Below are 17,466 nucleotides of genomic sequence, written 5' to 3' on the forward strand. Positions count from 1 at the left end.
AACTGAAGGAACAAATGGCCCAAATTATAGAGATGTTGCAATCTATACAAGTGAAAAACATGGAAGGGACCCCTCCAGTAGCTAGAGGAGAATCATCAACCTCTCCTGCGTATCCACCTGGCTTTACCCCAGCCCCAGCACAACCATTAACTCTACATCTTAACAATCCCGACCAACATGTTGACCCTCCAGAGGTTCAATGGCCACAATATGGCCTTCCGCCCAACTACACACCTCCAACAATCATGGATCCTCCGGATAAGCACCAACCATTGGTGAACCAGCCGCCTAAACAAATGCCACCAACCCAACATGAGGTTCCACTCATGAATGCCACCTCTTACAAACATCAAGTTCCCTACCAAGCCCAAAATTCTAATTTCACCAACCAAGGGAATCCTCACCAAACTTCTGGGGGATATCAACCAACCTCAGGAATTGAGCATGTTCAGTCTAGCGAAAAGTTACAAATGCTAGAAGAGAGGCTAAAGGTTGTGGAAGGAGGTAGCTATGATATTGGTGAAGCTGTCGATCTTTGTTTGGTTCCAGACATAGAGTTCCCCCCAAAGTTCAAAGTTCCTGAATTTGATAAATATAAAGGAACAAGTTGTCCAAAGAATCACATGACCATGTACTGCAGAAAGATGGCAGCGTATACTCGCAATGATAAGTTGCTTATTCATTGTTTTCAGGATTCTTTAACTGGGGCAGCTTTAAATTGGTATATGCATCTTGAACGGGCCTATATCCGCTCCTGGAAGGATTTAGCTGATGCTTTCCTTAAACAATATAAGTATAATCTTGACATGGTTCCAGATAGGTTTGAACTACGTAACATGTCTAAAAAAGATGGTGAAACGTTTAAGGAATATGCTCAGAGATGGAGAGAAGTGGCAGCACAAGTGGAACCTCCTTTGTCTGATAGAGAAGCAGTAGCCCTGTTCATTGATACTTTACAAGCACCGTTCTATGATAAAATGATTGGGAATATTTTATCAAATTTCTCTGATATAGTCATCATCGGGGAAAGGATTGAGAATGGCATGAGGAGTGGGAAGATTGTGGTTAACTCTATTGAAATAGCTGGTTTAAGAAAATTTTCAAATGGTGCAGGAAAGAAAAAAGAAGGAGATACAAATGCAGTGACATTCAACTCCCCTTGGTCACCTAACAACCAACCTCCTTATCTCTATACCCCTCACATGGTCTACCCAAATATCACTACCGTCTCACCACATCCTCAACAACCTATCCATCAAGCTCTGCAAGCTTCACCCACAATACCTACCGCACGACCACCTCAATCTACCCAGCCATGGAACCAAAATTCTAACCATGTGAGGTCACAAAATACCCAAGATCGGAAACCAATTGAGTTTAACCCTATCCCTATCTCCTATACTGACTTGTTCCCTCTCCTACTACAAAATTCACTAGTAGTACGTTGCCCGATGAAGCCCATAGAACCACCATATCCTAGCGGATACGACGTTAATGTCAAATGTGATTATCATGCGGAAGCTATTGGTCACTCCATTGAAAATTGCAGGGCACTAAAAACCAAGGTACAAAGTTTGACTAAGGCTGGGTGGTTAAACTTTAAAGAGGACAATCCTAACATTGGGAATAACCCTCTACCAGGTCATGGAGGGCTGACAGTTAATTCTATTGAGGAGAGTAGATGGGGTCCCTCTCAGTGATCTGTGAGAAAGCTTTTGGTGTGATGGGTTTGAGTTTCCAAACTCAATAGCTATTGTTGAGCAAGACTCTTGCGAGAATGAACATGCTAGTCTGGTTCACGCTTGTCCACTGAACGTGGAACTTAACAATTGGGAGATTGTCAAGCTGCCTGTTGGTTTTTAATTCAAATTTTAAGTAATTTTCTTGTAATGTCAATCTTATTGCTCTGCCCAAGGCTTTAAGATTTATTTCTTTAAATAAGGGCTCATGCATTTCCTTTTAAATGTTAAATAAAATGCATTCATTCTTCCTTCATCTCTTGTCTTTTCCTTTCTCCCTAATCTCTTTACCAATCTTTTTCTAACTTTAAAGAATGCGAAAAAATGTGCTCGAAAGTGATAATGCTAGTGTTGCATCAGATAATTTTGATTGTGCAGTTAATCAGACTTGTGAGGAAATGGAAAATGATTTCTCTAAATACTAGATGTATGCTGATAACATCAATGCTTTACCAAATTTTCTTAATGTTTTCTCACCACCTTGGACATTTTCAATGTGGGGAATGGATTTTATTGGCCCTATTGAGTCGAAAGTGTCAAATGGACATCGCTTCATTCTGGTTGCTATTGACTATTTCACCAAATGGGTTGAAGCCGCTTCATATGCCCATGTGACTTGAAATGTGGTTGTAAAGTTCATCAAAAGGGAATTAATTTTTCGTTACGGTGTGCCAAGTAGAATCATCACTATTAATATAACCAACTTGAACAACAAGATGATGACAGAATTATGTGTTGACTTCAAAATTCAGCACCATAACTCTTCCCCATACCGCCCAAAGATGAACGGGGTAGTTGAAGCAGCAAATAAGAACATCGAGAAGATCATTCAGAAAATGGTAGTGACATACAAAGATTGGGATGAGATGCTTCCATTTGCTTTACATGAGCAGCAAACAAGAATATCAAGAGGATCATCAACTGGGGCAACCCCATTTTCCTTAGTTTATGGAATGGAAGCAGTCCTTCCAATCGAGGTTGAAATTCTATCTTTAAGAGTATTGACGGAAGCCAAATTAGAAGAAGCAGAATGGGTCCAAACCCGTTTGGATCAACTAAATCTCATTGAGGAGAAAAGTTGAATGCAATTTTTCATGGCCATTTATACAAAAGAAAAAATGTTCGCTAGATTGAAAACCCGAAAGGGCAATCTAGGCAAAAGTTAGAGCGGCCCGCTAGATTGAAAATTTGAAAGAACAATCTAGGCAAAAATTAGGGTCAACAAAAAAAGGGGGAAGCTCGCTAGATTGAAAACCCGAAAGGGCGATCTAGGCAAAAATTAGGGTAAAAAAAAACACAAAAAAAGAGCTGGTTAGATTGAAAACCTGAAAAGGCGATCTAAGCAAATTGAAAGCGACATGCTAGGTTGAAAACTCGAAAAAGCAATCTAGCAGATAAGCATCACGCCAAATTTCAAGGTATCAATTGGGGCCAGACACGGTAGAGCAAAACAAACTGGGGCAAATACGTTGAATTATCCTCTCAAGTTTATTAGCGAGCAATCAAGGTTATTGAAGTGTAGTACTAGCATTGTTCATCTGGAAAATGTCACTCACATAACAGTTACCTCCTATTGCTACCATTGTACTTATTTTCCATTCTTGTCATACAATGACTTCCTTTATAAACACATTCTTACTCTCTTAAATAAGATTATCCTACCTCTTTGTTGCCAATTCTTTTTGCATTTTATGATAATATACTGAAAGGAAATGCATGTTACATCTAAAAAAGGAAAATTCAAGGCATTACAAATTATTTTTATGAGTTTTAAAAGCCACAGTATGCTTGATAATTTCTTGATAAATGTTACAAAGCGCAACCAACAGGATAATGTTGTTTCAACTCATAAGTGTTTACAACAGCTTAAGGGTAACCCACAGGAAGTAGCCAACTATCATTCAAGACGAAAGTATCCAAAGACCTCACTCATCCATGATCCTTGACTGTGTGTCACGATGAGGAATTTCTGAAAAATAAAGCAAAAGCAAAAATAAAAACGAAAATAAACAAAAGTTTAAGTCTTGAAAGATGTGTCTCATAACATGCTTTTTGCATCACATCACATTTCATTTGCATCTCTTGCTTCCTAGAACTTATGACGTAGAGTTTTTAGGCTAAGCACTTACTTCATATATGACTTTCTTTTTAAGCCCAGTATCTGCCTGGCACCAATTACATTTTTCTTTTAAAGCCCAGTATCTACCTGACACAAGTTGCATTTTTCTTTTTAAAGCCCAGTATCTGTCTGGCACCAATTACATTTTTCTTTTTAAAGCCCAGTATCTGTCTGGCACCAATCACATTTTTCTTTTAAAGCCCAGTATCTGCCTGGCACTTGTTATATTTTTCTTTTTTTAAGCCCAGTATCTGCCTGACACCAGTTACATTTTTCTTTTTAAAGCCCAATATCTGCCTGGCACCAGTTACATTTTTCCTTTTAAAGCCCAGTATCTGCCTAGAACCAGTTATATTTTTCTTATTAAGCCCAGTATCTACCTGGCACAAGTTACAATTTCTTTTGTATAAGTCCAGTACTTACCTGGCACAAGTTACAATTTTCTTTGTATAAGCCCAGTATTTACCTGGCGCGACCCATCGACTAATCCAGCACAAGCATTTGGTCGATCCAATATCAACATTCAATCAACTCAGCACCAACATTTGATTGAATTGGCACCAACAATCGGTCGATACAGCACAAGCATTCGACCACTCCAGCAGTAGCATTCAGTCTATCAACATTCAATCAATCCAGCACCAGCATTTGATTGAATTGGCACCAACATTCAGTCGATGCAGCACAAGCAGTTGACCACTTCATAAAGCACAAGCATTCAACTACTTCAGCATAAGCATTCAGTCGATCCAGCACAAGCATTCGACCACTCCATCAAACATTGACATTCGGTTGATCAAGCACAAGCATTCAACATTAACATTCGGATGATCCAGCACTAGCACTTCATGATTCCAACACAACATTCTAGCATTTGACTAGCTTCAAGCAAAAGCATTGAATCTTTCAAGAACTTACTTCATCAACAATAGCTGGATAAAATTAATTCACATCTTTATTTCTTTCTTATCATAAATGATCTAAATTACCTTATTTAGATTATTTAATAAGAAATAAATAAAGAGGGGCAACTGTGAATAATCAATTTTATCCGGACTCACAAAAGTGATGAAATAGACATCTACTATGAAGGGAAGGAGCTCCCGAAACATGCCGACAAGAAGACAGGACTTTAGAGGGCCCAAAAGCACAAATTAAGTATTTTTTTTTTGGGCCCAGAACGGGCCGTTCCAGAATCGGAACGGGCCGTTCCAAGGTCCAGAACGGGCCGTTCCAAGGCTCCAAAAAGGCCAAAAACCCTAATTTGGAAAGGGTTGTTCCGAAATTGGAACGGGTCGTTCCAATATTGGAACGGCCGTTCCTAAAACGGAACGGGTCGTTCCTACATCTGGAACGGGCCGTTCCATGGCTGTTCCGGTCTAAAAAATTGGGTGTTATTCTCAATGCTGGAACGGCCCGTTCTGAAATCAGAACGGGCCGTTCCAGTATACGAATTTTTCACACAACGGCCTTGTCCAGAACGGCCGTTCCGATTTTGGAACGGGCCGTTCTGGACCCCTTCCCGAAGTCTATAAATAGACAGCTGGGGCTCATTTCTCCAGGAGCTGAAAAATTTCGTCCAGTACTCTTTAGAGCTCGAAATTTTTTTCTCTCTCTTCCCCCTCTCTTTTGTATTTCTTAAAATCTGTGAGACACCTCTGTAGTGTGAAAGGTAGCCAAAAAGTAATTATCATATTCAAAGATTCAACTCATTTGGTATCGTTTCTTCTCTTAATTTTTCTTTTATTTATTTATTTATTATTATTATTATTATTTTATTTTTGTTTGTTTGTTTATTTATTTTTGCTTATTGTTTGTATATAGTGAATACGATTTGTTGCCTTTAAGATTATTATTTAAAAAAAATATTTAATATACGAGCAATAATAATGTTAATTGAATAACATTTTTATCTTTAACATTATTAGGTCCTGGGGTTTAATGACTAGTCATTTGCTAGCTTAAACTCTCATATATGAAATTTCTTTCTAAAGAGTAAAGATCTGTTGCAACCAATAACGTTAATTAAATAACATTTCTATTTTTATCGTTATTGGAGGGATTTATTGATTAGCCATTTGCTAACTTGGATCCTTGTGCAAAATCTATTTCTTTAAATAAAAATATAAACATAATTTTTCTTATGTACATTTATTTTTATGGTTAATGATATTAATTGAGTAGAACTTCTACCCTTTAATATCATGTAAATCATAAAAGTTAATATAATACTTATTCATTGTCCTACACTTTAAACATATTTTAGTATCAACAAATAAAAGTCAATAACATGGATCGAATAACAATTCTATCTTTCATGTTATTGGAAGGGTTTATTGATTAGCCATTTGCTAACCTAAATCCTCATGATTTTTTTTAAATAAAAAAAATACAAAAGAAACATCTCTCATATTAAAAAAAAGATATATGTATGTATACACATTTTCGAGGAATAAAATAAATGTTTATAAATTTATATAATTTTGCGCAATTAATTAAAGGTACTGTTTTTACGGGCGTTGTAGGGTGCTAATACTTTCCCTACACGTAATCGACTCCCGAACCCAACTTTAATTTTAAAGATTATCTTTTAAAGGGTTTTCCAATGTTTTTCCCTTGAAATAAAATATTGGTGGCGGCTCCATTGAATATAAAAATGTTAGCGTTATCCCGTCGTGATCCCGGTTATGACAGCTGCAATATACATAGTTACCCTTTTCATATAATTTACAACTCAAGGAGGCATAAAATGTCCTCCACTTAGTGCATGCAGTTATGTACTATAAATTTGAATGCATGTTCACGAGTATGTGTTGCTTTTAGTAGGACAAATGCATGTTTTAAACCGTACACATGGGTGCTAGAAGCTTCAGAGGGAACAAATCATAAGATTCCTTAATTGAGGTATACAGGACATATCATAAAATCATAAAATTATTGATGTATGTGAATTTCGCTTTAACACTTAAAAAAAAGATAAAGTATAATAAAGATGAATGCATGGGATAAAATAAAAAGAAAAAACGATTGACTAGAGCCCATAATTATTGAATACTACTATTTAGAGATGTATTTCAACCATGTCTTGGACCATGAAAGATACAGGTTCCATACGTGATTGTGGCTTTTACAAACATAGCTCAATGGAACAAAGTTGAATACCTCAACACTCTAAACATACCTTATTTTATGACAATATAAGGTTGAATGCAACAGGAGCAGAAATCACACTAATATTACAGCAAACGCAAACACACTCATATGACAAAGATAACATATAATATAATGAGACAGAGTAACTTCTAAGTTTCCTGGTCCAGCACCCACAACAATTGAATCACATAAATAAAACAAAACAGAAAGCTATTTTTAATTAAAATATTAAATACTGATACTCAAACAATATAAAATTTATTACATAACTCATAATAATTCCTAGTTCACAAATTAAAATCGGTAAAATATTGTCTTGTCTTTTAGGGCATATTTGAAAAACTTTATTTGAAAAATAAATTTGCAGTAAATCGTGCTTTGAGAACAATGTGATGTCCGGTTGAAAACACCAGAACACGAACTTCCAAGAAAAAATCACATTGGCATTATTTAAAAGCGAAAGTTGAAAATCAGGAAGAAGAATTAAAAATCAGGTCGGTTCCGTTTCAGCAGCAACAAGGAGGGGATTCACGATTTAAAATCAGGCCTGTTCCGTTTCAGCAGCGACAAAGAGAAATTCACGATTTAATTATTCAGAAACGAAAGTAGAGTGGTAGAAGCAATAACACAAACGAGTGGTGGGCATATAAACGAGTGTGTGAAATGCAGCATAAAGCGGGAGAAAGTGAACTTACGAAAATGCAGCATAAAGCGGGAGAAAGTGAACTTACGGAAATGCAGCATAAACGAGTGTGTGAAATGCAGCCCCACGTCCTATCACATGACCACCGCCGAGAATTTCAAGGAGAGACAAAACATTATTCATCACTTTTTTTTAGAAATTTTAGTTCACAGCTTTATATTTTAGTCAGTCCCCATTCTACTAAAAACCTAATATAGAGATTAAGGCTGGAATATTTTTGAATCACAATTCCATATTTAAGTTGGGCATAAACTTTAATATCTAAATAAAGAAAATAAATGTTAAATTATTTGTAATAATATAGTTTAAATATATTTTTAATACCTTCATATATTTTTTATCTCTTAAATTTTAAATTTATATTTTTAATATCTATAATTTCAAAAAAAAATATTATTTTGATCTTTCAAATTTAAAATATAATTTTTTTAAATATAAAAATATTATTTTAATCTCTTTTAATTTTTCATTATCAATTAGATAATAATAATTTAAATAATATTTTTAAAATTACAAAAATTAAAAGATAAATTTTAAATTTGAGAGAATAAAATAATAATTTTTGATATTTAGAAGACTTGGAAGACCTGAAAAATATATACTCCAAATTTGAATGACTAAAAACACAATTAATTTTATCAATTTTTATAATATATGCTAATTTAATTATTTTTATTAGTATTGAAGCGTTAATTAAGTATTAATTTCTTATAATAAAGAAATATGATAAAAGAATGTGTTGCTACCTATTCTGCATTAAAAAAAAAAATTGTTGTTTGAGGAAAATCGTTATCTTTTTAAATCTTTAGAAAAATAAAGTACTTTTAAGATCGGCTAAAATGGAACCGATATTAAAAGTTGTAAATAAGATTATAATTTTAAGATTGGTTATATTTTAGCCGATCTTAAAAGTACTTTTAAGATCAGCTAAAATGAAAATCGATCTTAAAAATTGTAACTTTATTTACAAAAATGCCATAATGGTATTTTTTGTAAATAAGATTACAACTTTTAAGATCGGTTATATTTTAGCCGATCTTAAAAGTACTTTTAAGATCGGCTAAAATGGAACCGATCTTAAAAATTGTAACTTTATTTACAAAAAATGCCATAGTGGTACTTTTTGTAAATAAGATTACAACTTTTAAGATCGGTTATATTTTAGCTGATCTTAAAAGTATTTTTAAGATCGGCTAAAATGGAACCGATCTTAAAAGTTGTAACTTTATTTACCAAAATGCCACCGTGACACTTTTAAGATCGGTTAAAATGTGACCGATCTTAAAAATTGTAATCTTATTTACAAAATTGCCATCGTATTACTTTTAAGATCGGTTTCTCTAATAACCGATCTTAAAACTCTGATCTTAAAACTAATTTTTGTACTAGTGTTGAACGAACGAGAAAGAAGAAGGGAGAAATCCAACACCAGCTAGCAGCCCAATTCACTCAGCTCCACCACCTTGTAGTAGCCAAAAGGAAGATCCAAGGGAGAAGAGTGAAAAATTTGAGAGTGAGACGTGAGTGGGAAAAGAGAAATGAGAGTTAGAGTGAATTAGTGGGTGAGGGTGAAAATGGGAAAAGAAAGGTGGGGTCTCACACATTCCTTTTTTATATAATTAGTATTTTAGTCAGTAGAATATATAAGTTAAATTTTTTATTATATATAATTAAAATTTAAAATAAATTATATATATAAATAAATATTATATTTGAATATATAAATTATATTTAAAATTTGAATAGATAGATAATTATATAAAATATATTTTTTATTATGATAATAATTTATAAATCAAATTTTAGAGAGTGAAAAACAAAGAATTTTTTTTTTATAGAAATTAAAATCAAAACTTAGACTAAAAATATACTTAAACCTATAAATTATAATAATTATTTTTTAAAAGTAATTTTAAGAATTTTTTAATAAGAAACATTTTTAGATTTTTTTCTCTAAAATTTTCATTTCATTAGTGTAAAAAATACTTTTTATGATGAGGATTTAATAACAAGTGTAAACCATACAATATAAAAAGTGACGGATCGATACAATTATAAATAATAGAAAAACTTTCTGATTATTGACTCATCCAACATAAAAAGGTCTTTGTATATCCGGTGAGTCAACACTCATTAGGATCAATAATTATAGTCAATCTTAAGCTTTCTATGTTAGGTGCTAAATTTGTTGGTTCAATTAACATAAAAAGAGTTATCAATGTCAAGTGAAACAATGCCTACAATAAAAGTCTTTTAGTTAAGGCCCTTGGGTGTGAATTCACACTTTCCTTGTTCTTCCTCAGGTTCTGCATCTTTTTTCTCACGTTGTGCATCTTCTTCCTCTTCTGCTTCGCCCAAGTGTTAATATTACTCCGTCGCCATGTGATGAACTCCAACAAGGTGTTCTTCATTTGTTTGGCCAAATTTTCATACTTTTAGGCACGAAGCTCCCTCATTCTTCTTTATTTTTCCCTTCTCTCTTGTTTTGATTTCTTGAAATTGTTATGGTTGTGGATTTTGGTTTATATGGCTATGTTTCTCTTCATTTTATTTTTGTGGGTTGATATGGTTTCACATTGTTGTGGTTTGTGATTTTTTATTTTCGTATATAAGGTGTTCGACTATTTGTGCGAATTGGTTGGTGCTTAGTTTACTTGCTTTTTTGGGGTTGTTTTGAGGTTGTAACTATGTGTTCTAATTTTGTGTTATAGGGTTTGATTTTGGGCTACTCAAATTTGGTGATTATTGGTGTTGGTTTATAGGTTGATTAGGGTTGGATAGGTATTTTTTTGGGTTGGATAAGTTGGCTATATTGGGACTCATTGGGAGGGTTGGACTGATTTTAGGTCTTCAAAATAGCTCATATGCTATCTATTAGGGTTGATTGGGGGCTCCTAGGGTAGTTATTTTAGAGATAATTTGTCTCGTAAATGTTACTTGTCAAGTTTGTGAACTTGACAATATAAAAGGTTTTAACCAGTGACTGTTTAAATAAACTCATAACATAACTTGAATTTTTAAGTAGATTACAATTTAAAAAATGTAAACCCAAAAATAAATTAGGTATGCATAATCTAGTTAAGGAAATTCAAAATAAATTATGGAGTTATTTAATATTATAACAGAAATATTTGTCATAATTTTATACTAGTAAAAATTTTAGATACTCAAATAGGTACCTTTGTATAACATTAAAGTTTAATTATGTTTTTGGTCTCCCGAGTATACTGGTTGTGTGACTTTAGTCCATTAAGTATCACAATTGTTCAATTTTGATCCCTCAATTTTTAATTAGGTAATTTTAATCTTTCAAATTTTGCAATTGTGTAATTTTAATTTCTAAAGTATTAGAGTTATACAAATTTTTACCTATTTAAATTACATATATTAGTAACTTTTACATGAATGAAAATTATAAAATATATAATTTTAATAGGTTAAAAATTGCATAATTCCAATACTTGAGATACTAAAATTATACAATTACAACAGTTACGATACTTGAAGGATTAAAATTGCTTAATTAAAACTTTAAAAATTAAAATTGCACAATTATAATGCTAGAGGATAAAAACGCAATCAAACCTAATATTAAATGTTAACTTAGATTTTTTTTATTAGTAATAAACTTAGACAATGTAAAATATAACTCTAGTCAATTAAGATATAAATTAAATAATTGAATTAAATTATAAATTTAAGTTAAGTAAAAATTATGTTATTAATCTTTCTAGTAAAAAAATAAAATAAAAAAATAGAGGACATATTCATTGTTAATATTAATGTATAAGTACATTTATTACATGTTTAATTGTTGGAATATATACATGTGTTTGTTTAATAATATTATAATTATTAGGATTGATCAAATGTGAGTGAATATTAATTTTTTGCTTAAGATTGAATATAATGCTTACACAATTAATGTATAATCATTATATTGAAACTTTAATTGTCTATTTGGACAATTTAAGAAAATATAATATTTATAATTGATTAATATACACACACCACACATATATATGTGTGTGTTTATGTGTGTAGAAATTAAGTCTTATTTTAAACTTGATAAGATTTTAATTTACTGCATTTGTTGTTGTTCTTTGGTATAGTTGATTGTGATGGATTTGATCTCGGTAATATCATCACTTTTAATTTGTGTACTTAGAAACTAATGCAAATTATTATCAAAATTTTGTCAAATTTAATGTATAGGACTTATCCTTAAATATTAATCAAATATAGAAAATTATTTTAGGACTTATCCTTAAATATTAATCAAATATAGAAAATTATCTTTTTAGATGGATAAAGTTGCATCTTGTATTAAAAAGAGAGAGATTTAAGTGGACTATATCATACGAACGTAATGGTGGATCAAAAATGAATCAAATGTTTATACACAATAGTTACATATAAGAATAAAGTAAAAATGTTTCTTCAATTTACATAAAGAAATGTTTGTTTATTTCTTTATACTAAAACGAAATCCATACCACACAGCAGTACCAATCCTACCTTCCCATCCATGGAAATGCTCAAATCATAATAGCAAAACACCATTATATAGTTTGATTGCTTAGGTAAGGCTCAAATCAAAGAAATTTAATCGCTTATATAAAAATATGTGGACCAACAAAAAAAGTGTATTCTGACTTGTTAACTCGTTTGGTTCATTCTACCTAACTAGTCAGAATACACTTTTTTTGTTTATTTTATTTTTAATGTAAATTTAAGTCGTTTCAAATGTATTTGTGTATAAACTTCGATTTGTTGAACAATAAATTTGTTGTACATTTGATTTATTTTATTATATATAATTTAATATTTGTTGTGTAGTAAATTTATTACTAGAGTTATAAATATTATTATAATAACATATCTATTTTGTTATACAACAAATTTGAAATTTTTTGTGCAGTAAATTAAGTCGAGTCAATTGTAATTTGAGATTTTTTTTATTATCTAAGTATACTAATTTATGTAATTTCTTTAGATATTAAGAAAAAATACGTTAGAAGAATAATTCAAAATAAGTATGCAAACTTTTTTTTCTCTTTTTATTTTTTTTGGTGGTCTAACGAGTCGAACTACTAACCTACTCTTAGGTAAAGTGAGTCCAGGTGTCCAATCCATTTTTGTTTGATAAACTAGTCTAATCTAACCTATTTTTTGTGAGTCAGAACCTAAACGAATTGGGCATCATCGTTTTGCCATCCCTTAATGTAAAAATATTTCTTTTAGTTTTTTCTATTCCTTTTGATATTACTAATGAATTTGGTAAGTTATAGATGGAAACCATTATCTATAGAAATATTCATAGGTTATTTGTATTTAGAAAGACTCCTGCTAAAAGGTGTCAAGCTTTTCTGATTAATTTGTTAACAAAAATTTTGTCAATAATGTTACTTAATTGTTACTCAGAAATATCTCTATTGGTATATTTTAGTTATGTGTGGTTTCTTATCCATGGGTAATTTTCTATCAATAAATCAACAACATTTTTTTTAATAATTGTCTCTTAATAATTATATATATATATATATATATATATATATTGGTTAATATTAATCAATAACTTACCTCATTTGCAAACTTTTACATAAATTAATTACTAATACAAAAAGTTCAAATGTCTTTGAATTATATGAAAACATGCTTTCAATATATTCATAATATCAAGCTTTATGTAAAAAAAAATTCATAAAATGAATGCATTCTTAGTTATGGAAAATATCAATAAATTGTTGAAGCAATTTAAGGGGAAGCATTGCTTGAACGGGAATTTTCATTTTTCTATCAAATCCTAGACCTAAACATGATCACTACTCCAATAGGAAGTTAACACAAGGACTTAATTGTGGCTCTCATTTCTATGGGAGGGTAGTAAGTTAAGAATTAGACGAGCAACAAAGAAATAAAAAAAATTACACAAATTTATTTAATTTAGTTTAGTCTCTCATGCCTATGTTCACCAAGATGTTCATTATCTATCTCAAGATGTATTACATATATCTTGAAAATCATCCCTTCAAGTTTTGTGGGTGAAACTTAAAAATCTCTTCCTCACAAGTTTTATAGGTGAAACTTAAAACCTTCCCCCTTACAAAATTCTGGCTAAACTTGAAAATCCTCCTTCACAAGTTTTCTGGTAAAACTTGGAAACTCTCCTTCATATAATCTCCTCTCTCATTTAAGGTGGTGACTCTCTACAATTTGGATAATTCTTTTCATCTCAAGAGTCTCTATTTATTAACCTTGCATCATAATCTTGAAAGAGGAAACAAATCTCTAAAATAAATACAATATATTTCAATTCTAAACAATATCCTAAAAGAATCAATATCTTTTAAAATCTAAATAATATCTCAGAGATTTAAATTTGAAAATTTGAATTATTTTCCCAATAACCAATATATAGGTATATTGATCATCCTTCTCCTCTTCTCATTGTCATCAAAGGTAGTTAAAAAGTCTACATATCCCTTGGTATCAACTCACTCCCCCAAGAAACCAATGAGCTAGTAATTATAGGACTTAATGCTTGACTTGGGAATTTGGAACTGTCGAAAGATGGACATGTATAAGATATCAGCAAAGCTACCTTGGTCTACCAATGTCTTCATCATTGTGAAGTTTTCCATCTCCATAGTGATCACTATAGGATCGTCTTGACAAAGATTCAAACCCTTGAAGTCCTCATTGATGAAAGTGATCAACAACATTTTTCAAGAAGGTTGTCGTGCAACTACATTCCTCATTTTAACCAAATGAAGATGTTATTTCCTAATTGAGCTAGTCGACCCTCCACCAACAAATTCGCCAACAATGGTGTGGATCACCCCATGTAGTTGAGAACTGATGAAGATTTTCGCAATCTCTCCACTTGGCAAGCGGACCAAGTTTCGATGTAGTATTTAAGTATCGTCCTCAAGGATTTGAGAATTTAGTAATTCTTACTCTAATGATTAATATAGAGATGTTGATATGATTGGAAGTGAGCTAATGTGAGGCAAAATTAAAACGGTAATGTAAAAGTTATAAGAACAATTATATGAAACAAGGATTGGACCCTAGAGCACTTGCTAACTCCTAAATTTCCTTAAAATAAATATGATTTCATCTTTATGACTTCCACGTTCATTTAGTAATTCAACAAGATCCCTCAAAATTGAATCCTAAAGTAATTAATCTAAAACATGATTCCTCTATGTTTTATGATTAACACTTTGCATTAAGAGCAATGACTTGAACAAGGTGACTAAACAAATCAAGTCTATTCCTAGAGCAAGAGATGTTTAGGTGCAAGATTCAGTTCGGGTTTTCAAAAACGTTTTCCAACCGGATTCAAAAACCAAAAATCATACAACGGGTGATCAAGCCGATATAAGCATTAAGAGAAGAATCAAACACAAGTAATGAAAATGAAATGCATATATATATTTAAGAAGAAGAAGAGTTAGTAGTTACATCTAGACCAATCCTCAAAGATTTAGACCCTCATGGCCATTTACAAGATCAAAGGAGTGGAAGAAGAAATTACAAAGGAAGAGATGAAGAAAAGGAGTTGATCCTCGTTCCCAAGTGATCCAGCCTCCAAATCTTCGTTCCCACTCTGTTCTTTCTTCCTCCTGTGCTCCCAGCTCTTGTTTTTCTCGTTGTTTTCGTCTCTCTTTTTCCCTTTTCTCTCTCCCCTGCCCTTTTATAATTGCTAGAATTAAAACAGAGTAGGCAGGAAAGAGAAGAATCCGCTCAGCGCCTTGAAACGGCTGAGCGGTTTGAAGAATTCTTCACCATGAAGTAATCTGAATGGCTGAGCCATTCAAATCCGCTGAGCGCCTGAGAGATTCTTCATTGTTAAGCAAGCACAAGGGGCTGGGCGCTTCATATCCGCTCAGCGCCTAGGAGGTAGAGAGCACTCCTTCTTCCAGGGCCAAATCCGCTCAGCGCCTTATAGTGGCTGAGCGCCTCTCTTTTGCTGCATTTGTTGAGCTCTCTGGCTTGAAGGCGCTCAGCCGTTTCAAGGCGCTCAGCCGTTTGCCTCCAGATTTCAAAACCTACAAAATAACACCAAATTGGATCAAAGGCTTCCTATTCCCTGTACTAACATTAATCAAAAGCACCTCTTTGATTCTAAGTATATATAGATCAAAATAATATCAATATGTACACAAAATGTGCTAGATAAGTGTCTCAAGTGAGTATTAAATCAAACTAATTAGACACTTATCAAGAACACAGACAATCCTCTTGTCAAGGAGCTTGCTCGGGACTCATCCAAGTTCTATCTGTTCTTTCACGTCGCCTTTCATGACATTCATACCTTTGATCTTGGTCTCGAGATTGGGAATCAACTTTTTGGACAAACTTGTGTAGGTGTCTGACTTGAATTGACTTTTCAATCTTATCTTTTAAGGTTGTACACTCTTTAGTAGTATGACCAAAGTTATGGTGATATCGACTATGCTTATTTCGATTGACCTTTTGAGGGGTAGAAATTGACTTAACTGGTGGAATCAAGTCACTACTTAAGGCTTCATCGAGTATCTGGGAGCGACTATCATTCAAAAGAGTGTATTGGGAGTACCGAGGTTGTTTATGTGCTCTTGTGAGCCTAGATCTATCTTTGTCCCTCCTATCCCCTTGAGATTCTAACTTACCCTTGCCTTGTTCTTTGCCGGAATGCTCTTGGAAGTTGGCAAGTTCCTCCATCTTTGTATACTTTACGACCCTCCTACGAAGTTGTTCCATAAATGAAGTCAACTTCTTGTACAGACTATTAAGGAAAGGGCCTAACTTCAAGGTTGTTAACATTTGATGAAGAGCGACTTTCTTGGCCTGGTTAGGAATTTCAAATTCCACTTTTCCAAATCTATCCATGAAGGCTCTAATTGACTCATCATTACCTTGCTTGATGCTGATAAGGCAATCAAGGTCATAACATGGGGTTGACTAATGCTAAATTGGGTTTGAAGTGGGCAACAAATGTTGAGAAAAAACTAATTGAATGGGGTGGGTGGCGAGTAAACCACCTCAATGCCACCCCCTCGAAAGAAGTAGAGAATAGTCAACACATGATGGCATTAACATTAGTAAGCATGCTAACTTGAGAAACATTTAGCTTGGTTAACATGATCATCAGGATCAAAGGTTTTATAATACTTGTCCAACCCTAGGTCCTTCCATCCTTTTGGAAATGGTACTCCCATGATATCATCACTAAATGGATGCTTTCGAAATTCATCCAATGTAGCAGCAAAGGGAAGTGTTAAGGTTCTAGCTTGTCAAGGTAAAGGTGCAGATGCTCCAATTTGCCGCCAAATCCCTCTGGATCATGGAATCTGAGTTGACGACATTCTAGAAGGAAAGATGGAATCCCTTGAAGAGTTTAAAGAATTTAGCTCCCATGTTGGATTGGAATCAAGTATTTTTGTAGTTGACTGCGATTACTAAATCAATTGTCACAGCTCGGCATTCTATTTTCGAAGATAGTCATTTCTTCCTCATGTTGCTTCTGCTATTGTTCACTCTATGCTTTCCCTTACTATAGTTTTTGTTGCAACTCTAACAACACTTGGTGTTGCTTGGCATTTTGTAATTTTTGCTTGATGATCCGCTTATCCTAACCATTGTTTATCAATTTAGAATCCATAAGAAAAAGTTTTCTATAGACTCATATTGGATGTCAAATGTACTTGTCAAAAAGTAAAGACAAGAAGTCTTTTATTGAAGATTCCTAGTTCTCAACTTCT

General features: G+C 32.8%; 1 protein-coding gene across 1 annotated transcript; it reads left to right on the top strand.

The window, feature by feature from the left end:
• The first annotated feature begins 2,164 nt into the window (after positions 1 to 2,164).
• On the top strand, positions 2,165 to 2,821 carry LOC145952181 (uncharacterized). Its single transcript, XM_083064405.1, has 2 exons — positions 2,165 to 2,350; positions 2,492 to 2,821. The coding sequence occupies exons 1-2, from the start codon at positions 2,165 to 2,167 to the stop codon at positions 2,819 to 2,821; spliced, it is 516 nt and encodes a 171-aa protein (XP_082920531.1).
• The last annotated feature ends 14,645 nt before the right edge of the window (positions 2,822 to 17,466 follow it).

Source organism: Cajanus cajan, chromosome 9, assembly GCF_000230855.2.
Source record: "Cajanus cajan strain Asha chromosome 9, NIPB_CcT2T_4, whole genome shotgun sequence".
Taxonomy (NCBI): Eukaryota; Viridiplantae; Streptophyta; class Magnoliopsida; order Fabales; family Fabaceae; genus Cajanus; species Cajanus cajan.